This window comes from Phyllostomus hastatus, unplaced genomic scaffold (assembly GCF_019186645.2).
Source record: "Phyllostomus hastatus isolate PE091 unplaced genomic scaffold, TTU_PhHast_1.1 phas_contig_34, whole genome shotgun sequence".
NCBI lineage: Eukaryota > Metazoa > Chordata > Mammalia > Chiroptera > Phyllostomidae > Phyllostomus > Phyllostomus hastatus.
In genome coordinates, this window is record NW_025333857.1 from 67,394,840 (window position 1) to 67,417,937 (window position 23,098).

Below are 23,098 nucleotides of genomic sequence, written 5' to 3' on the forward strand. Positions count from 1 at the left end.
AGACAGAAACGTGGGCTTTGTTTCTGTCACGTTTCAATCCAACTTCTTTGTTGGATATGGAATTCGGAAAGTTGGTTGATGATTTGTCTGTGTGGGAACATAAACTCTGAAGCTAAAGGCTGATTTGCATTGGCTTCTAAATCTGCCACACAGTCCCGCTGCAGGATCTGGAATGAAGGCATCACGGGAAGAGGCGACAAGGGCCTGTATTAGTAAAGGCTTCAAAAGGCAGGAAACGAGGTGCGTTATCCTTCCCCTCCTGACAAGCCAAGTCTCTCGTTCCCCATCCTCTGGCTCCACAACAGTAGGCAGAGTGAAGCATTCCAAATTTTAAACCCTAATTTTGAAGAGAATCAAAGGCATGTCACAAATCCTAGGTTTTTTTATCCTACGGATATCCTCACACCGGTGCCCAAAGACACGTGTAGGCAAGGCCATGGCCACTGCAGCTTTGCAGAGGGGCAATGCCCTGCAGATGGCTGAAGGCGTGTCACCAGCAGGGCACCAGGACAGTCAGTGGCGTTACGCTCTCATTAGGGAATGTGAGGCAGCCATAAAAAAGGATGCAGCGAATCACTGCATACTGATATGGAACAATCGCTAAACGAAACCAAAGGTGCAGAGCAGAGCGTATGCCGGGAAAGCACCAGGTGAGTAAAAGGGGGTGTGCACGCACACTCGTGTGCTTGTACAGACCTGTCTCTGGGAGCACACCAAGAAGCTGCTCATCACCGTTGCCTCTGAGGAGCGCAAGTGAAGGTGGGAGGGGCGAGAGGTGTCTGTCCGTGTTTGCACCTTCACTGTGTACGTGTTTTATCGTGTGCATGTTGTTAAATCTCTTATCAGGTAAAATCGAGGTGCATGGTGATCGTGAAGACGACGCTGGCTGGGGTGATAACAGCCCCGAAGCCCTGGATGCCTGCCCGGGCCCGGGGGCTCTCCCGACCTCTCTCCGTCCTCCCCCGGGAAGGGGCCACCATCCCCACCACTCAACGGAAGGAACTGAGGCTCAACGTTCAGACAAGTTACCTGATTTAACGGAAACCCATGCAGCTAGCAAGGAGCAGAGCCTGGGTTTGAACCTGGTTTTGACAAACTCCGAATCCTTTTTCTACACTTCACTGTGGCAGACTGCGGCCTGCAGCCTGCGGCCTATTTGCTGAAACCCTCCTCCTCTTCCTCCCAGACACGGCACTCGCTGCGGCAACGAAGACTCTCCTTCTCCCAACATCCGTCTGGCTCCTCTGAGCCCTCGCCCCAACCCGGCCTCGACCTCCGGGCTTCCGTGTCGGTCTCCATATTGCTCCATTTCAGCAAGAACCCTGCTCAAGTTGAGCGAGAATCGCCCACCCGCAATACCTGATGCCTCTCACTAGGTAATCAAACTCTTCACTCCCCCGCCCCTGCCCTTCGCAGCGTCCCCCTGGCTTGCCTCCAGCAGGAATCCTGATGGATTGGTTCAGCCAGGACCCCTGTCACCCCGATGCTTCCTCTCAGGGATTTTCCGTCCACTGACCCCACCCCGCCCCCTCCGGGGCTCTCAAGCCCCATCTGTCCTGTGGTGTTGGCAGTGGAGTCCACTGCCCTGCCCAGGCCTCTTCGTCCTGCTACAACAGCTGCTGAATAAACCCTGTTCTTACCATTGCTGTCTACCCCTGGCTTCCTCTGACACCACGCAGCTGTGACCGTGTGTCCGCGTCCCGCCCAGTGGACTGTGGGCAGAAGTGACATGCACCATGCGCAGGACTCACAGAGAAGCCTCGTGCGTGCTCCTCCCCTCTCCTTGCTCTCCCCGCTGCCGCCGGGCTTTCGATACAGAGACCCCAAGGGATGGCAGGGCCACAGAGGGAAAGACCTGAGTCCCTGGGTGACCTATCCCCAACCCGAGTAACTCCACCCAGGCGGCTCACCAGGGCAAGACATCAACTGCCATTACCTGCAGCCCTTACACGTGGGGCCGCTTTGTTGCAAAGGCTCGGCCTGGTCTAAGGAACACACACAGTGGACTGAAAACACAGCCCAGGAGAAGCGAAAGCCTTGGGGTTCGACAGGGTCAGGGAGACCTGCAACGAGTCAGGCACCGGTGCAGGGCTGGGAACACAGCAGTCACAGCAGTGACTAGGAGAGCCCCTCCCTGCACAGCAGGGACACTGCCCATGGTGTTTGAGCCCCATCTCTGCAGGCCAGGTCACACACAGTTCAAAGCAAAAGGGGCAGGGCGAGTTTTCATTCGTTTGCTATTGGTCAGCTGAGTATCAGGACAGAAGGCAGGCGAGGCTGGGGATGGGGCATGGGGGGAGGTCGCTCTCCCAGGTGAAGGCAGGTGTGACCCCCCTGCTGCAGCTGAGGCCAGTGCTGGCTCACCTTCTCCTTTCTTCAGGGTCACAAGCCTGCCCTGAGCACCTGCTCTAGACCAGGCACTAGGGGAGCACACACCCAGAACCCCACCCCTGTCGCCAGACCGCTCAGGGTTTGAGACCCACAAACATGTCATTACCCCCCACGGAAAGCGGTGTCTCCCCAGGGGAGTGCCGAGTGCCCCACGGACTGAGAGGGAGCAGCGGCTGCCCCTGCAGGGAGGGCGAGGCTGCACGGCGGAGCCGGCACTGACTGGACAGTGAGGTGGGGCTCCGAGTTCAGCGGGCAGGGAGTCAGGGGAGCAGAAGCCACTCCAGGCCGAGAGGCGGGTGTGAGCGGAGGGTGGAGGCTCCCCACTAACCCAGCTGTGGGACAGAGCAGAACTGGGAGAGGGGAGGGGAGGGGAAGCCCGGCAGGGGTGAGGCTAACCGGGCAGCAGGGGAGGTCCTCAGGCCCTTCAGCACTGAGCTGGGTCGCGAGCGAGGACTGTGAACGGAAGCACATCACCCACGGCCTGCCGTCCAGCACAGGCACCTCGGCCCTTTGGCTCTTGCAGATGAGGCTACCTTCCAAAGTCTCCTTAAATGTGACGCCGAGAAGGAATCACAGCTACGTCTCCCTCACCTTGCTCGTTACTATCATCAAGGAGGGCCAGACAAGTGCCTCCTCTGCAGAGAAGCCGAGGAGAGGGAAGGACATACACACAGGAAGGAAAGACAGGACGTGCCAGACCCCGCCTCCCTGCGTGTGCCGCCCGGGGCAGGCCCGGGGCAGGCCCAGGGCACTGAGGGAGTGTTCGGTTTAGGCCGTCCTCCACGCTGCCCACCCTGGGCACACCGACACATCACTGCTGGTGAGAACAGGACGCACAGGGCAGGCTGGGCGGGGGGATTGTGGGGGAGGAACAGGAACTGCGAGGGTGGCCCCGGGCTGAGATGCCAGCTCCACCCCTCTGGTCAGTGTCCTGGGCACGCCGCTTCCTCGCCTACAGAACGCACAGCGCTGGCCCTGTGGGCAGGAAGTCAGAAAACCAAGGCAGATGCTCCCAACCTGGGCCCCCCTCGACTGGGACCCTGGAGGGAGGTTTGCTCCCTCCTCTTCCCCCTCGGAGGAGGGCCAGGCCCTGTGAGCGGCCTCTTTCTTCTTTTGTTTCCAAAGCATCTAAATCGGATTTAACTCTGAGTCTTAAAGTCTGTCCCTGACTACTTAATGGGCCATCATGGCCGAGGCCTTCATTAAATAGCAGCATAAAGTCCAGGCAACGAGAGCGCCAGTGGCTCATTGATCTCTCCCCACTGTGAGGACAACAGCTTTCAGGCAGGTGTCCCCTGGGCCCCGCCTCTCTCTGCCGGGAAGGAGGCTCAGGGAAGGGGGCACCGTGGCCTGGAGGGACACATGCGATGACCCTCCTCAGAAGCCTGAGGCCCCTCCCTCAATGGAAAGTAAGACGGGGATCCCTGGGGAAGAGAGACACCAGGAGCCAGCGGCCTCTCCAGCACTGCCCTTGACTGTGCCTTGCCACACGGGCAAGGAGACCAAACTTGACTCGGCACCAGCAAAGATCCAGGTGTGAGTCCTTCAAACAGCCGCTCATCTGTCGGGCAGAGCTAAGGGGACACACACTACCTGCATCAGAGCGCTGCTGGCGGCTCATCTGCCCGATACTGGAAATTAACCAGGAGGCCGCTGTCCCTGCCCCCAGGAAGGTTTTCCCTCCTCCCAGTTCACCACCCAACCCCTAAATATGCCTTCCACACCACAGCCGGGGAGGGGGGGGTCTTTCCAACACACAAACGTGAGTGTGTCTCACACACAAACACACGCCTGTTCCAAACCTCCCGATGGCTCCCAGACCTTTTGGCCTTGGCTCCCGCCTGCCTCGCCGGTCCAATCACTCATCACTCTCTGCTCCTCGAATTCCATCCACCCATCCATATTCCAGGCGGAATAACTCTGCGGTGACCTCCCCCCACCCTGTTCCCCGCACTCTAGCTTGCCCCCACGTTGCCGCGCATGCTGTGCCCCGCCTGGACACTTGTCCCGCCCCTGGAGCCTTGCTCAGCCCTCTCTTCCATGCAGACGGACAGATGGACGGACGCAGCTCAGAGGCTGCCCACGGTCGGAGGTCCTCGCTGAGCCCTGAGGGAGTTGGCTGCCCCCGCTCCCTTTAACACTGCTCTTCTCTGGGGGCGGGGGGGGGGGGCGCGTGACAACCAGACAGCGCCCCCTGACTCACGCTTGGACCGCTTCTGGGTTTGCCCCGCGCACAGGGGAGCCCGCCGCACAAAATGAGGGCTCGGGAAGTGTTTGGGGGTGAGTGAAAAAATCACATCAGCCCGTATCAATCAAAAGCTTATTATACAGTTATGCCAGGCACTGTGCTCCGGAGCGTGAGGATTCAATAATAATAATAATAATAATAATAACAAACAAGACAGATGCGGCCCTCACACGAGCTGAGTTTAAATCCAGTGGGAAAGGAGGAGAAGGAAGCCAGCCACGACTAGAAGGCTGATTCACGTGATGGCAGCGGAGGCTGAAGACGGGAGGAGGTGTGGGCGACAGGAGAGGTGAGCACAGTCTGTCTAAAAATAGCAACACCTCCCCCGTCTGGAGCTCAGCTCTCACTTACCCAGAGAGCAGCAGGAACCTGGGAAGAAGAGTTGGTTGGAGGCCCCCGAACAGCCAAACACGTCCAAAAAAGACTGTGTTCCTTACTCCATTCCCACACGCACACACCTTGGCCAACTGTCCAGGTCGACCCTGTGGGCCCCCCCCCCAGGTCCCCATCGCATGGGATACAATCCCCGGGAGAACTCTTCACAGCTCTCCTTGGAACCACGGGCAATGTCTGCTCCCCCGGGGCGGGGCGGGGCCGGCCGGCCGCCACCCAGAGCTATTTCGGTCACGCGTGAGGGTGCCGTGATGTCCACGTACAGGCGTCTTTCATGGTTTGAACACATTTCATATTTTACAATTACATATTTTACTCTACCAACAACTGGATTGCTGGTAACCAATATTAATAATATAGGATTTTGCATGTTATCATAATGAGAGCAGTGGTTGATTGAAGCTGGGAACTCAGAAATACCCTGGCTTGGCGGACAAACATGGGATGACCCAGGGCAGTCTTCTATCCACCACGGGGGCCTCCCAGCACGGGGCCCTCTCGGGCCTCGTCTCAACGACAATACACAGTGTTCCCTCCCCTTGGTCAACAGGGACGTTCTCCGGAGGCTCTGTCACCCCAGGAGCATCTAAAACGAGCCGTGTTTCTAAGTAAGACCTGCTTTCACCTCTGATGTGTGATTGGCGAGTGCTTTCAACTTTTTAAAAAACTCTCTCATTGGCACATCCGTGCGTTAGTTAAATGTGAAGTTTAAATGTGCGGTCCAATCACCTGGCATTTATTACGCCAGAGCAGTTCTGAATTCCAAGTTCTACATTGGTGAGAATTTCGTTATGCCATGTAAATATTGTTTAGTAACTACTATTCATTTATTGTTAATAATCCATTTGCTGTACCAACTGTTTGGGGTGTAAATAATATATTGATTAATTTAATATTTTCTCCTCGAGGAGTAGGGGCACCTTTTTCTCATTCACACAAAAGGACAGTAGGGACCAGTGGCGGCCCTGGTTCAAGGTCAAGGATGGTGTCTGTGTCTTTATCGCAAGTGCCTTGCAGAGGGCTTGGGGCGCGGTGGACGTTCAGCGCATGTTCGTTAAATGAATAATGAAGACTTTTCAAGGCCTCAGAACTTAAAATCATACATGCACGCTTCAGTCACCGTACTTTCTAGAACTGCTACTGCACATTCTAATGGAACAGTATCACGTAAACTCTTCAAACAACACCCTTGGAGACCGGCCGAAGCTTGTTCAGCGCCACCCAGGAGAGACCACCTGCCTCCCCCCTGTCCTCTAGACACAGGGCTCTTCCCGAGGGGAAAGCTTCGGGAGAAAGGAGTTTCCACAGTCACAACACGCCATTAGCGGAGCACCATTGCAACCTGCCTAGAGAGTCACCGAGTTTAGCCGTCCCTGGGAAAACGGCAACAAAACTCAGTATGACGGTAAGGCTTTGTGGGGGTAGCTTCACACAGAGCCCAAAGTCCCTGAAGAAAGAGACAAGTGCACGGGCTAAAGAAAGCTACGTTATCACGGAAGGGAAACCGGCCAAAACCTAAGGCTCACAGCCAGCGGGCTCTCTGTTTCTGGCTGGAACTCTGCAACACCGGAGACACGATGCATTTGCTGCCTGGAATCCCTGAGGTCATTTCCCTTTAAAGAAAATGGTCACTTTGAAGGTGGTCCAGAAAAAGAGCGCTAGAGCCGTTCCTGGTTACACAGTTCAATTTAATTAACATTTGCTGAAAGCCTTCTCTGTGCCGGGCACTGAGAGACACAAAGATGAGCAAGATGAGCTCCTTGCTACCGAGCACCTCACGTCTAGGGAAAGAGACCATGTCAATCGACGACCTTCCCCACCCAGCACCGTCCCATCCCACATGACACCATCTCTTCCGAGACCTACAGTAGCACCCTAAGTTGCCCCTGCCTCCACCCTGGAACCCCCCTCTGACCCATTCTCTGTTCAGCAGCCAGAGCATCTTTGTGAAAGTACGTGTAAATTATCTTTCCCCTGCACGTAGGCCATGGCCCAGCCTCTGCATGTGGTCATCGGATTAGAAACTCCCGTATCAAGTCAGACCCTGTGCAAGGCCATGTTCTCAGTGGGTGAACTCAAAAACAAACAAACAGCAGCAAAAACTTTCTTTGTCTTGGCATTAGCTCAGGAAAGGAAAAACAGAAGGGAAAGTGCACCCCCTCAGATGCCTAATCATGACCCTTTCTGATGCCAGTCTGCAGTCAGATTTCGACGGTGCCTATAGCCTAACAAGCCCCAGGCCTAAGACGCCGTTGGCGGCATTCGACAGCGGACTAGCAGGGCCCTCTGAGGCATCTGCTCAGGAGGAAAACCCCACTGTACACACAAGCCTCAAAGGACGACCTGAGATTACAGTTCCAAGCCACTCGAGCTCACTATCAAAAAAGAAAAGGCAAACATCCAAGTCAGAATTCTACCCCCCACCAACCCACAGTGGGCCCCTAATTGTGAGCAAGCAATAAGCTTTTGCTGTTAAACCTCTGGCATGTTGTGGCTGCTTGTTACGATAGCCCAGTGCAGTTATCCTGACACATACAGGGATCAGAAGAAACATCTGGAAAGTGGCACACCAAACTGTAAGTCTGGTGTTGCCTCTAAGGAGAATTAGAGGGGAAGAAAGGAGGGGAGTGCGGACAGAGGAGCAGGGATTTGGGGATTTTATTTTATATTCTCGGGAACTGTATTTTGACATGCACATATTGTTTTGGGAAACTGAACAAAGATGTTTGTAAATAATCTAAGGTGTCTAGAACGTTTTCCACCGCTGCTTTTTAAAATCCCAGTAAACCACAGCTCCGACACCAAGAGAAATAAAGTCTCCCTAGCGGCATAAAGAGCAACTAGGAAAGCCGGCCTCCATGATAGCGGGGCAGGGGGACTGCACGAATTCCTGGAGCAGCGACACCCGGGGGTGATGGCACCACGGACCAGCTACCCTACTCATCGTCCAGCTCCATCAAGGGTGAGGAGGCTTCGCTCGGACGGCACAGAAGCAGACGGGAGAGGAGAGGGCGCCGTCAGAAAGGTCTGCGAAGGACAAGCGAGGCATCTATAAAGACGACTAGACAAGGTTCGAACACACCCTGGCAAACAAATGTTTCCACAAGTGGCAGTCGAGGCCGCTGTTAGGGCGAGGCGCCCCGTGGTGTGTGTGACGCAGAAGGAGAGATGCCCCTCCATCTGCAACAGAGAACCACGATCGCTGATCTCACTGTCTGGGGTCTCTGAAACCAAGAGCTCGCACTGTAGGAGACCTCGAGCCAGGGGCTGATGCAAACCATTGCTGACAGAGGTCCCTCTCTCAAATGCCTCATCCACTGCAGCTGGTGTCCATGGCGCCGCTGCGCACCACACACAGCCTGCGTCTCCAGGGAGGGCGGCTCGCAGCAACCATGGCCTCTGCCCTCCAAGGCGTCTTTTCCCTAAGCGCTTCTCTAATGAGAGTGTCAAACTGCGAAAGAATATGCGGGAGAGGAGAGAGGCTCACGTGATTGGAAGCGGACCATCGATCCTGCAAACACTCCCCGGGCCAGCAACCCTCCCTCTCTTTCCTGCCGTAACTTCAGTGGTGGCCCTGTGCACACGGTCTGCCCATTCTAGAATAAACTCTCGTCCGATTGCAAGTTTACCGAGCTAACGTTTGATTTTTCCCTTCGAAACATATTTTAAGAGTGTGACACGGTTGGATCAGACCCGCGCGGAGTAGGTACGACTGAACAGGGAGTTGGTGGTTGGCGACAGTCGCCTGGGACTGACGGAGAGTGGGAAAGGAAGCCTGGGCCACACACGGCGAGAACTGTGGTCCCATCCAGACAGATGAGAAAGCTTCTTAGCATGGCCGTCAATGTGCTCTGTGATCTGGCTCCTTCTCCCCTCTGTCCGCTCCCTCACATAGGCTCTAAACTGCCCTCACCCCATCCCGCATATAAAACCTAATCCTCACTCCGGGCCTGTGTTCCTACTCCAGGATGCAATGCCCTCTTCCCACCCAACCCCCCGGGCCAGACTGTCAGTCTGTGGGCCTGTCGGTCCCTTGACGCAGGAGCTGCTGGACACCTGCCACCCCCGAGCCAGGTCCGCGGGCAGACAGCCCACAGGGAGCAGAGGAAGAGACAGAACTGACAGCTGGTTTCAATAAAATACCTGTGCCAAATGCTGGCCCTGCCGCTTACCAGCTGGGCGACCTTGGCTAAGTTAACCTCTGTGCACTTCAATGTCCTCCTCTGTACCATGGACACGATCGGGCACTGGTTACGGTGCTGGGAGGTTGCATGCATGTGAGACACTCAGAAGAGTGAGTGTCCGACGCAGGGAGAGAGCTGTGGAAGGGTTCATTACAGCTGTTGTTGTCAAATGTATGGAAATAGGAAAGGGAAGGGAAGGGAAGGGAAGGGAAAGGGGGGAAGGGAAGGGAGGGGAGGGAGGGAGGGGAGGGGAGGGGAGGGGAGGGGAGGGGAGGGGAGGGGAGGGGAGGGGAGGGGAAGGGAAGGGAAGGGAAGGGAAGGGAAGGGAAGGGAAGGGAAGGGAAGGGAAAAGAAAAGAAAAGGAAGGAGGGAGGAGAGAGACTGTGCCCTGTAATCGAGCAAATGCCCGAACCCACGTGCTGGCCGCGTGCCTCCCTGCTAAGTGGACAGTGTCATGCAGCCCCTCGCTGCACACTCAGAAAAGCAGGCACAGACTTTCACCCTGGTTGGCACTCACACCCTCATTTCTTGCCTGGGCCACCCACCCACCCCTGCCAAAGCCGGCCAGAGGGGCACTCGCAAGTCCTGCAACAGGAGCACAGTGTGACGGGCAAGGGGCACTGGCTGAGTTCCTGGCCCCGCGGCCCCCGGCGGATGTCCCTGCTCCCGCAGTGCCGGTGCTGAGCGCTGGAGACGAGCTTGTCCAGCACCGCCGCTGCGACAGACAGGGGGGCGCTGCTGAGGCCCGGAGGGGCCGTGGGTTTGTGCTGTGCTGGGAGCTGGTTCACCTACAGTCTACTTGTCATGAAGTGAACTTTGTAGCAGCACTAAGAATTCCATAACCTTTGTTTAACACTGGAGGGAACTTCAAAATTTGCCTAGTTTGGCATTTCTCAAACACTACATTCTAGGGTGTCGGGACAAGATGTGGGCTCTGTTACAAGTATTTTGTCCAGTCCTTGGGTGAGCATTTACTGAACACGTCCAGTGTGCTGGGGACACAAGTGGACACCACCCCGCTCTCAGGACCTCACTGACCAATAGGAGAGAGCGGCATTAAGTAAATAATCACGCATCTAGTAGTAAAGCCTTCTTGTTGTGAGTTATGGTATACAATATGCTGGAATGAGCATCTCTACTTACACAAATATGCTTTCTGAGTGGGAGAGAAAGGCAGCACTGGGGTGGAGGGGGCGGTGACAGATGGTGCCCTGGAAAGTGCCCACCCCCCTGGGCTCACCAGTGCAAGGGTCTCCTGTAGAACAACGTCACCATTATGGGGCTGCAGCAGTGGAGAGGCTGGGAGCCACTGAGACGGCTCAACCCACACCCATTTCACTGGGAGGCAAACCAAGGCCCCCAAAGTTTAACACACTTGCTGAGACAGCACAGCCAACAAATGAAAGAAACTTAAAATTCTGCAGCGGCTCAAACAGCCTTCCAGAAAAGAGCAAGCCCCACAGCATGGCACCCGATCTGGTCCCCGCCGTTTCTCCAGCCTCATCTCCCATCACTCAGTCACCTGCTCAATGGTCCAGCCACAGGGAACCCTGAATGCACCTCTGCTCTGCCCGAACTACTCCCTCTACCAGGGACCCTAAGTCCACAGCCCCTAAATAATGCCTACAGCTCTTCAGCACTCAGAACTCGGCTCAGGGCTCTCTCCTCTAGGGACCCCTCCCGAGCTGGCCCTCCTCCACCTCCCACGTCACATACAGCTCTACATAAAGAGAGAGAAACACTCATCACGTGACGTATTCATTCATTTGACATCGGTTTATTGAGCACCTTCTATGTGCTGAGCACCCGGAGGTACAGAAGCAAACAGAACAAAGCCCCTGCCCTCGTGGAGCTTACATTCTAATGCGGGAAACAGACAATGAACAAACGGCACACAATACAGTCCCGGGCAGACTTTCATGGTATAGGAAAAAATAAAGGAGAGCACGGGCCAACAGAGGGACCGACAGGGAGGCCTGTCTGAGGGAGTGGCACTTGGTCAGGGATCTGAAGTGCCGGAGTCAGACACACACCCACTGGGGGAGGGGCATTTCGGGAAGCAGCAGCCGAGGCCTGTACTCACCACAGTGGTTTGTTCGCTTGTGTTTTATCTTCTTCCGAACTAGAAGGTCCTGCGGGGCAAGGGCACCTTACACCTCAATCATCTTTTTTATCTGCGGGGCCCAGCATCCACCATGAACCCTAACAGAGCGAGTAGACGGACCTGGGCTGGCACGTACACCTGCCGATTTCTGGGTCCGTCTGGCTCCACCTCTCGAGATCTTAGCCAGCTTCATGTCTCTGTGTCCCACAGAGCTGAGCTAAGCACAGGCCCTGCTCGGGCCAAGCAGCCTCGCCTGACTGTGGCTTGGATTCAGTCCCTGGGTCTCTCTTCATTAGGACTACGGCGCTGAGGCGTTCTCTGATTTTATCTTGTTCTGGTTCTCCTATCGGTAGCCTGGACCTGGCACCCTGTCCAGAATCCAGGGTCCTCCTTCACCTTCTCCAGGGGTCCTAGGCTTGCAATTCCTGCCCTGAATCCCAAACCCCAAGTCTGAGGACCCTGACATCTGGAGTCAGACTTCCCCAGTGGCTAACCCCTACCCACCTGGTGGAAGTCTGCCCTGCCTGAGTCTCGCCTTCCTGCTGGGTCATCAGCCCTCTGACCTCATCGATCCTTTCCGTGGCCATCTCTGCAAGTCCCAACTTCACAGAGCTGTCCCTGGACATCTACCACATGGAGGCCCGGGCCTAAGTACCTGAGTCCTCATGTCGCCTGGGGCACATCCTGACCCATCAGCAGACCGTCTGGGTCTGAGCCTCCAGACTCGACTACCCTGAGTCACAATCCTCACACACCTGAAACCAAGCTAAACAGACTTAGATGCTGCAAATAAAGTCAAAAGGCTTAATCCACTAAGCCAACTGCAATAGACACGCCTGGATGTCACTGGGGCTTCATCCCAGTCCCCACCAGGTCTGCGATGGGCTCAGGAACAAATAACTCATTCCTTCATTCACCGTTTCATCCACCACTTCCTGACACCTGCTACGTGCCAAATCCTGGAATAGAAATACAGTGCCTACGCTGTCAGTGATGGTGGTGGTGGTGACCGTGATGGTGTTGCAGGGAGAGAGAGAGGACAGTGCACTATTTATTGCACACCTGTGCCGTGCCACAGGAAGCAGTGAGTCTTCCGATACTTCCACACTGTGAGAGAGGTATCACTGGCCTCAGTTTACAGAGGAGGAAACGGGCTTAAGAGGCAAAGCAGCTTGCTCAAGGTCACAATGGCTAAGTGGCAGGTGAGACCCGAGGTCTGTCTGCCTCCAGCCCACAAACTGTTACACTGCCCAAGAGTCGCACAGTAAGTGCTCAACAAATACAACTGAAATGAGGAAGTGGAAGAGAGAGGGTCCCAGGCCTCAGGGACTCACAAGCTATTGGATCAGGCAGATGTACAAACAAATGTACGACAGTGTGGAGAGGCGGGTGCTGAGCGCCGGAGACCACAGCGCGGTAGGGCTGCAGGAGGAAGGAGTGGCTACTTGGCCTGGAGGGGCTGAAAGCCTTGCGGAGGAAGTGACTTGGGGGCTAGGCCTTGAGGGATGAGCGGACTGCGGCTGGAGCTCAGCCCTCGCACCTGGCCAGGGCTGGCCAGCTCCTGCGAAGTCGTCCTGTCCACCCCCCTGCGCCCACGCGGTGGGGCCGGGCCTCACCTCCTTCCACTGGAGCTGACGAATGCTGATCTTCAGGGCGTCCAGGGAAGTCCTGGCCTTGGAGCTGTCCACGGTGACGGGCCGCAGAGAGTGGTACTCGCCCGACCGGCGGCTCGGGCTCCGCTTGCAACTTTGGCCCTTGCTCCTGGGCTTCCCCTGCGGCCAGAGACCCGGTGCGGGCGCCAGCTTCGGCCTGGACACGGGCAGCGCGGGCGGCGGCCGCGGGAGGACGCGGGCGTCCCCCTCCTCTGTCGCGCGGGGCTGCGCCGGGACCGGGTCCTTGGCCGGCTCCTCCCTCGCCTTGCGCTCCGGCTCCCCGGACGCCCCCGCGTCCACGCGGACCTGCTCCGCCGCCGCTGCCTGCGGTTCAGCCGCGGCCACCGCCTCCGCCTCCCACCCTACCGCCAACTCCCTCTCGGAGCCGCCCGGCTGCATGGCGCTCAGGACCGGTGCCAGGGCCACTGCCACCGCCGCCGCCGCCGGCCCTCCGTCCCAGTCCGCGACCAAACTGCCACCGCTGCCACCGCTGCCACGCGCTCCCTGCCGGAGCCCGTTGCCATGATCGCTCAGGCTCGGGTTGACAAGGGCCGTCGTCGCCTTAGGACGGGGCCCGGGTAGGGACAATCAACGTCCAATCCCCAGCGACCTCATAGGCGGCGGTTCCCACGTGACCAAGCCTGTCACAGAGGTGGCGGTGGCCATCTTGGAAGAGGGCAAAATGCCCCCTTGGCCAGCGAGCCTGCCCACCGGGGGGTGCAGAACTTGCAGAGGTTGGAGGTGAAGTGGGGCATAGAAAAGGAAAAGTGTTGGGCACTGGTGGGGCTCCTGAGCCTGGGGACTGGGGAGCAGAGACAAACTCGACAAGAGGTCCCCTTCCCCACCAGCATACCTACTCGCTGGGATAGCTGCCAGTCTGAAGGAGGAAGCACAACCTCACCCATCCTAAGGAACTCCACCATCTGGAAGCATCTCCGTCTGATGGTGGACGGGTCAAGTCCAGGCCCTCAGGGAGCAGCTACCTGTTTGCAGGAACACCTGTTGCTCCTGAAGGGGAGACACCTTCCCCGGATCCGCAGGTTCCCTTTCAGGTTGATGTCATGACCTGCGACCTTTCTTATGATGTCAGTTTGGGTGATGAAATAAACAACATGAAAGTTACCATTTTAACGACTTTTAGGTGTACAGTGCAATGGCATCGAGTACATTCACGATGCTGTGCAACCACTGCCATCACCAGCATCCCTTTCCAGAACTTCTTATCTTCTCGAGTTGACACTCTCCAGGGGTGGCCAACCCTTTGGTGTCACTGGGCCACACTGGAAGAAGAAGAGTTGTCTTGGGCCACACATCAAATACATTGCAACATGTAATCAAAAAAATCTCATATTGTTTTAAGTGAATTTACGATTTTGTGTCAGGCAGCATTCACAGCCTTCCTGAGATGCATGCGGCCCACGGGCCACGGGTCGGACGCCCCTGCAGCCATTCAACACTACCTCCTCATTCTCCCTCCCCCAGCTCTTGGCAGCCACCACTCTGCTTTCTGTGTCTGTGAGTTTGACCCCTCTAAGCACCTCAAGTAAGTGGAATCAGACGGTGTTTGTCCTTCTGTGACTAGCTTATTTCACCCAGCATAATGCCTGTGCAGCTGACCTGAGCGGTAGCATATCTCAGAACCTCTCTAACCCTTTTAAGTTTCGATAGTGTCCATTGTATCTATCCACCACATCGTCTCCTCCCATCCGCCGGAGGACATTTGGGTGGTTCTCACCTACTGACTATTGTGAAGAAAGCGTCTGTGAATACAGACACACAAATACCTTCCCAGGTCCCTGCTTTCCATTTTTGGGGTTGTCACGTGTTTTTAAGCTGATCCAAGGGGAGGGCTCTTCCTTGCACCGGAAGGAACCACATTTGGGTTTTTAGGGAATGCACTGCAGGAGGAATTACAGACAGAAGACAGTGACGGTAACTACCCGCAGGTGAGCTGGGCCGCACTCTGCACTGCAGGGTGAAAGGAACACTAAAGGCATCAAGTAAGGTGGCCCCTCTCCCTCATGCATCTCCCCAGGTCGTTCATTTCTTTGTTTGGGCCCAGGGTTTCACTGTGTAAATATGCTGCCTTCAATACACATGTCCTAAACTTGAGTAGTCCAAACCTAAACTCAAGTAGTCCAAACCTTTCTAGCAGCAGAGGGAGCTCTTATCTCTTGCTCTGGAGCCAAGGCTTTATTTCAGTGTTTTAGTCAACTGACCACCCACCCGCAACTGGGTTACCTAGGGTGCTTATTAAGAATGCAGGCTTCGGAACCCCAGGAGCTCCGGAGACTTTAAGGAAGAACATCTGGATGGGGGTGGGGGAGTCTGCATGTTAAATTAGGTCGTCTGCTGATTTTAAGGCAGCCAGAGTCAAAAACCATTGCTCTACATGGTCTGTTCCAAGGCCTCTGGCGATCCTTGGAGCTGTCCATGGTACCAACGGGAAGCACTCAGCCCCCCAGTCACTCTGCAACAGCCTGCTCCCCAAATCCTGTTTCTCCTCCAAGCATCTCTGGTCTTAGCCACCTGCTTTCAGTCTTCCATGACTGAAAGTCTCAAAGCCCTACCTCACCCTCTTCCTCGCCTTCTGAAACCAGTCCTTTCCCAAGTCTTACAGGTTTTACACAGAAAAGTCTATCTTTCCTCTCTTATCCATTCTTATAATCATGGTCCCAATCGAGACCTTTTATCCTGAGCAATTGTCCCAACCCCTCATGGGTCTCCCTGACCCCAGTCTTGACGACCGCCCTGTTCATTCTCCACACTGTAGCCAGACCTGCCACTCTCCAGCTTAGAAGCCTCCCCAGTTTCCCACCATCTACAGATAAAGTCCAAGCACGTTAATTTTCCTGAGAGATGCTTCCTGATTGCTTTTCTCTGAAGTCACTTTTCTCTCCCCATCCCCTTCCTTTTGACACTAGGTCTGGACTTCCTCTTCCTTCGTGTCTCTGCCTAGGAACCTCCTGTGTCGGACCCCACTGGATGTCTCCTTCTTGGATGAGCTTCCTTCAGTGCTCACCGGCTGAAATAACTACTCCCTCTACCCTTCGACTGACATGCATCATAACCCCCCACATGGTCTGTCTCTGCAGAATCCTCATGGCCTCCTCCATTTTTCCGGAAACGAGTATGTCTGGTTTGACTAATCTCCATATCCTCACTTCCAGGGCTTAGGACAAAGATGCCCTCACAAAGTAGTGTGAATGCAAAACTTAGTAGGTTGTTTTCCACTGCATTTGTCGAATCCTCCACTTCATTTCAGCCTCACGTCTAAAACAGTTCTGCCTCAGGGCCTTTGCATGTGTCCTTTCCCCTGCCTGATACATAACACATCTATAGAGATACCTCTGGTCTCTCAATTGAAATGAGACTTTGTCTGGTGAAATAATGATACAAGAGAGCAAGACAGGAGGAATCATAAGGCAGTATACAATTAAGTGCCAAAGAGAGCAGAGAGTTAAAAATTATCTAGGAGTTCAAGGGATAATAAAGATTCACTGTGAACCAGAAAGCTAGATAAAACTTCCCATAAGAGATACCATGTAAACTGACCCTTCAAGATGGAGTGAGAATCAGGTAGCCAGAAGGTAGGTGAGGTGGTCATTCCAAGGGCTGCTGGCAGGGCTGCCATAGATAGTCAAGCAGGTGAACCACAGGGCCTCATGGGGCGAACATCCAACTTGCAGTCTGCCCACCAAGCCTTGCCCATCTAGGTTTGGTCCGCCAGAAGCCGGCACCTCTGCTGATTGGCTCAAAGGCTCCCAGCACAGGTGGGGCTTCTGTATGGAGACGGATGGTGGGGAGGCTCAGTGCAGGTAGATCTAGGGAAGTAATTGTAAGCCTCTCCAGGGAGGCAGGGAGCAGACAGGACTGGTTGAGACACAAGTCACACAGAGGAAGAACGAACAAGAAACAAGGCCCGTTTGAGTGCCACGGTGAGCTCCGACTTCTTGGGAAGCTCTGAAATGTGTTAGTGGAAAATTCAGCCCCATGTGGGATTCCCCAAGGAGAAGCTTCCGTGATGACTACTGAGGAACAAGAGCGGGTCAGAGTCAGGGGCTAGGACTACTTCCAAAAAATATACAAATGTTTCAAAAGTAGGTCTCACCAGGAGGTCTCCCCTTTTCCTTCACAGCCCTCACCACTGCTGAGAGTTAGGGTTTTCTGTGTTTGTTCACTTAGAACGGTCTGTCTCGCTGGCCAGAGTCCAAGTGCCGGGAGTAAGGAGTGTACTCTTCTCAGCAACCCCATATCCCAATGCCTGGTTCAGTGCCTGGCAGAGAGTAGGCATGCAATAGCTACTGAATGAATGAATGAATGAATGAATGAAAACTCAAGCTGCTCAAATATTCAACAATAAGGAAATAGTTAAGCACAATTTTGAGAAAGAAGAGTAAAGTAGGAGGGATCACAATACCTGACAACTATACTATACTACAAGTCCACTGTAATCAAAACAGCCTGGTACTGGCATAAAAACAGGCACATGGACCAATGGAACAGAACAGAGAGCCCAGAAATAAACCCAAGTCTCTATGGTCAATTAATATTTGACAAAGGAAGCAGCAACATAAAATGGAATAAAAATAGCCTCTTCAACAAATGCTGTTGGGAGAACTGGACAGCCACGTGCAAAAAAATGAAACTCGAGCACCAACTTACACTTTATACAAAAATAAGTTCAAGGTGGATAAAGGACTTAAATATAAATCGTGACACCATTAAAGTCCTAGAGGAGAATGTAGGTAGGAAAATCTCAGATATTTCACGAAGAAACTTTTTTACTGACATGTCTCCTAGAGCAAGGGACATAAAGGAAAGAATAAACAGATGGGACCTCATCAAAATAAAAAGCTTTTGCACAGCTAAAGAAAACAGTATCAAAATAAAAAAGAGAACCAACTGTATGGGAAAACATATTTGCCAATGATACCTCAGACAAGGGTTTAATCTCCAAAATATATAAAGAACTTACACGACTCCACTCTAAGAAGACAAGCAACCCAATTAAAAAATGGGCAAAGGACTTGAACAGACACTTCTCCAAGGAGGACATACAGAAGATCCAAAGACACATGAAACGATGTTCAATATCATTAGCTATCAGAGAGATGCAAATTAAAACCACAATGAGATACCACTTCACACCAGTCAGAATGGCCATCATAAATAAAGCAACAAACAACACGTGTTGGAGAGGTTGTGGAGAAAAGGGGTCCCTAGTGCACTGTTGGTGGGACAGCAGACTGGCACAACCACTGTGGAAAGCAATATGGAACTTCCTCAGAAAACTAAAAATGGATCTGCCTTTTGACCCTGCAATTCCACTGCTGGGACTATATATCCTAAGAACACTAAAACACCAATACAAAAGAACCTTTGCACCCTGCTGTGCATAGCAGCACTATTTACAATAGCTAGGTGCTGGAAGCAACCTAGATGCCCATCAGTAAATGAATGGATCAGAAAACTATGGTACATTTACACAATGGAATTCTATGCAGCAGAAAGAAAGAAGGAGCTCCTACCCTTTGCAACAGCTTGGATGGAGCTGGAAAGCATTATGCTAAGCAAAACAAGCCAGGCAGTGAAAGACATACCATATGATTTCACCTTTAACAGGAACCTAAACAACAAAACAAAGAAACAAGCAAAATATAACCAAAGACACTGAAATAGGGGGCAGACTGACAGTGGCCAGAGGGGAGAGAAGAGGGAATTTCAGGGGAGAATGCGAAGGGTTTACAGGAACAAACTTAAAGGACACATGGACAAAAACTAGGGGGAGGGTGGTAATGAGAAGGAAGTGAGGAGGGTTGGGTGGGTGGGCTGGAATGGGAGTAAAAGGGAGAAAACTGTACTTGAACAATGATTAAAATAAAAGTTTTAAAAAAGGAAATAGTTAAGCAATGTATGACCAATGTCAATGGCCGCTTTAGTCACCCAGGAAATGTTGACGATGTAACACTAAGCAAACTGGTGCGAACATTATCATTACAACGTTTAAAACCCATTCTGTGTGAACGAGACCTGGAAGAAACAGAGACTGATGAGGACAGCTGTGGTGCAGGGAATGTGAGAGCTTGGTGGACTCTTCCTCTCAGTTTTGGCAAACTGTATCAACTTTGAGGCTCTGCATATCCTTGAACCCAGAAACTCATCCCATTTCCATATCCTTGAACCCAGAAATTCATCCCATTTCTAGAGACTTCTGCTACCAATCAGAAAGGCAGACGAAGCTTTCCGTGGTAACTTATTGTTAGTGAGAAAACGCTCTGTCCCAGGACCTGTCCGAAGTGCTTTGCATGCATTGTGTCAGCATCTTCCCAGCAGCCCTGGGCTGCGTCCCCTTAGTAACATCTTACACAGGGCGACAGAAATGGTGACTCAGAAAAGGCACTGGCCCAAGTCACCCAGCAAGTCATGGCCAAGGCAGGATTCAAACTCGGGGGGGGCCTGACACAAATGCCTGGCCCCCAACACCCACACTAACCCCCACACTGGGACTTTGTTCACGAAAATATGCAACATGTCTTTGAATATAACTGAGTCCGTGTCCGTGTATATGTATTTATACATAACATATATGCACACTAACCCTCAGGTGTGTGAAAACTGCATGCAGAGAAGACACTGGATTCAAATGTGCCAATATATTAGTAGTCAGTCTGAGTGATGGAATTAAGGGGGATTTTTTCCTCTTTATTTTTTTCCTACATTTTTCAAAATTTCTACAAAGAGTATGCCTTGTTTACGTAACTAGGAAAATGTGATTTTTAAATTAAAAATGGTCCTTGATTTCTGCCTTAACGCTGTTACAGCAAGTCCATATCCAGGGAAAGAAGCAGCAGCAGTTCAGAGGAGAGGAGTGTGGGCAGCTTTTAACTTCCGCTGTTTTTTTTCTGCCAAATTAGTACCAGAGGTTGCCACCAGGTGGCGCCCGAGGTCCAGTTTTTAAAGCGGCTGAAGAAGGATGAGGCGTGCAGAAGTTCCCATAGCAACAAGCATCTGAGTAAAACGGAAAAGCTCTAGCCTGGCTCTATTTGCAAACACACACTTCTGCACCTCCAGGCTTTCGTCAGTGCTGCTTGCTCTGCCTGGAGCATCCTCCCCTACACCCCACTGACCCCTGTCTGCTCAACGAGCTGTTCATCCTCAAGGCTCAGATCCAAAATCTCCTCTTCCTAGACAAGGGTGACAGAGCACCTGGGAGCACCAGGGTTTCCGGAAGGGGAGTCATCAATCTTAATGAATGAGCAAAAGGCTTCCTGTGCAGTTCTGGGTTAACTCTTTCTCCAGTAGGCCGTTGTTTTTGAGTGACAGTAATAGCATTGTTCACTGAGCACACCACTGTATGAAGCCCCGTCGTGTACTGCAGCCCTGCGGTCCTCCCAGCAGCCCTCCGGGGAGGGGAGCATTGTCTGCCCCACAGGACAGCTCAGCACAGAGGTCGAGCGTGGGCTCTGAGGTTCAAGTCTCAGCCCTCCCACTTCCTGGCTAAGTATCCTTAGATGGATTACTAGGTCCTTCTGTGACGTTTCCCTTAACTAGAAAGGTTAAAATGCTTTGAGGATTAAATGAGCCACCCCACAGAAAGCATTTAGAGCACAAAGAGCCAGCATACGCCATGCCTCAATAAATATTGTATCAGCCATTATTACTCTTGTGTGCAGAGGAGGTTGAGGCTTGGAGAGTGGCGTCGTTTGCCTGGAATCACAGAGCTGGTGGCCGAGGAAGGCTTTAACCCAGCTGTGTCGAACTCCCACTCCCAAACTCTTCACTGCTGCCTTGTTTTCATTAGGTTACCTGCTCCTTGCCCTGATGTTTCAGGGGAAATGACAAGGGACTTGCTCTCCCCTGCATCCCTCTGACTTTATGACTCTCTGGGAAGTGGCGATCATCCCCTCCTCTCTGCTCTGCCTTGAGCGAACAGCCACAGATGAGCAACCCAGCACCACTGTGTTCCAATAAAACTTTATTTACAAAACCAGGCAGGAAAGACGCTCAATGTTATTAGCCTTCAGGGAAATGTGGATCAAACCTGCAATGAGATACTGCTTCCCACCTACTAGGATGGCTATCATAAAAATGTTAGGAAGGATGTGGAGAAATGGGAACCTCGTACATTGCTCGTTGAAATGTAAAATGGTGCAGCTGCTTTGAAAACAGTCTGGTTAAGCCCAGAGGTAGCATATGGTCCAGCAATTACTCCCAGGTATAGACCCAAGGGAAATGCAGACACGTGTCCACACAGAAACATGTACTCAGGTGTGCATCGTGGCTCTATTCATTACAGCCCCCAAACAGCAATAACCCAAAAATTTCAGCAACTGACAGATGGATAAATAAACTGTGGTATATCCAAGCAATGGAATACTATTAGCCATGGTTTGCTGACCCCTGGTGTAGAGTAGAGTAGTCAGAATTCTTGGATCAGAAACTGTGTTCTTCGTGACCCCAGGAAAGTTTTATAATTTCTCTGTCCTCTGCTTTCCTCATCTGAGAAGTGGAGTGATAATAATAGTGCCTGTCTCAGAGTGTCATTATAAACAGCTAAGTGAGTTGAAATACATAAAGCACATAAGTGATATTGGTGATTATTATAGTTCCCATTTTACAGATGAGGCAACTGAGGCTGAGGGGGGAAAAAAGCCTCTTATCCAAAGGCACCCAGGGAGTAAGTGACAAAGCTGGAGCTCAAAGCTCAGTCTGTCCAGCGCTGAGTCCATGGTCCTTCTGTCCCACCATTCTATCACATCCTGGTAGGTCCTAACTCACTGGGGGGCCCTGGCCTAGCCCTGCACACTCTGGGCTTCCGTTTGCCGTCAGCCCAGCGAGGAGGCAGGTGAGGATGCTCTGCAAGAGCTGGAGAGAGTGACAGTGTGACAGTTTACAAACTGGTGAAGAGCACGCTGGGAGATGCTGGGTCTTGGGGCCCAGGCTCCATGCAGGCATGCTCGTGCCGTGAGCTTGAAGCCTAGAGGAGGGATTTCCCACCTTGCTGGACTCTCACGCCAGCCCCCAGGGGGAGAGGGGGTGACGAGGCATCGGCTTGTGAAGCGCGGGCTGGAAGTAACAGCACTGACAACACGCCGTGCCCCCAAGTGCGCTGCGGAGGCCGGGAGTCAGCACCGGGCTTCAGATTACTTTTCCTAAAAGATCAGGAGACGCGAAAAGCCGCCACGCTCTTCTGGCAGCAGGCTTCTCTCCCGGAGAACTGTCAGTGTTGAAAAGCATTTTCTAAAGCAATCGTGTATGTAATCAAGAGAGACGCCTCACCCCGGTCAAGAAGTGGGGGCTGTTGGGCTGTGTCAGTGGAACTGTACTAGGACAAAACAACAACTCTACTGAGAGTTCAATTGTAACGCAACTTTGGAAAGCAACAAAGAGAGTGCGGCAGGAAGAGGAGGAGAGAGAAAGAAAAGGAAGGGAGGGAGGAAAAAAGGAAGGAAAGGAAAGGAAAGGAAAGGAAAGGAAAGGAAAGGAAAGGAAAGGAAGGGGGGAAGGGGAGGGAAGAGGAGGGAGGGTTCGGGAGGGGTGGGGTAGGGTAGGAGGGACGGGAGGGGAGGGGTGGAGTGGGATGGGGAGGGGAGGTAGGTGTCTAATGTTCCCAGTGGCCCAATCTGAGAAGAAATCCCTTTCCAGGTTGGTTTAGGGGTGAATTAGGGATGCATTTTCCTTCTGCTTTGGGGCGCCTGACTCCTTCATTTCCTCTCCCCTTCACAACCAGCCATCCACCAAGACCCGTACTGGCTTCTGCTGGAATTTACCAAATGGATTTTGAGAGGTTGAAGAACATCTTGCCATTTCCCAGAAAGGCCGTGGCAGGGCCCAGACAGGGGGTTCCGGCCCCGCTGAGGCCCTGCCTGTTGAGCTGGAAGGCTGCATCAGCCAGGACTGGCTGTGCCGTGTTGCCACGACAAACGCCCCTCAAATCTTAGCGACTCGACAAAGAAGTCACACTCACACTGTGTGTCCAGGGCAGGGGCTGCGCACAGAGCAGCCACTCAAGGCCCCTGACCGACAGGAACCCCTTCCGGACGGGAGGGAGGACCAGGGCGAAGCGCATGCCGGCGTTAAAGCTGCGCTCCTGGTGGCGTGTGACGGCCGAGCTCGTGTGGCA

General features: G+C 53.2%; 1 protein-coding gene across 1 annotated transcript in view; it reads right to left on the reverse strand.

The window, feature by feature from the left end:
- Positions 1–13,505, reverse strand: part of TTLL11 (tubulin tyrosine ligase like 11) — a 188,754-nt gene extending 175,249 nt beyond the window's left edge. The window contains exon 1 of the mRNA XM_045840022.1: positions 12,937–13,505. Within this exon, the coding sequence (XP_045695978.1) occupies positions 12,937–13,371 (435 nt within the window). The 5' untranslated portion in view covers positions 13,372–13,505. The remainder of the gene's footprint in view (positions 1–12,936) is intronic.
- Positions 13,506–23,098: the final 9,593 nt, after the last annotated feature.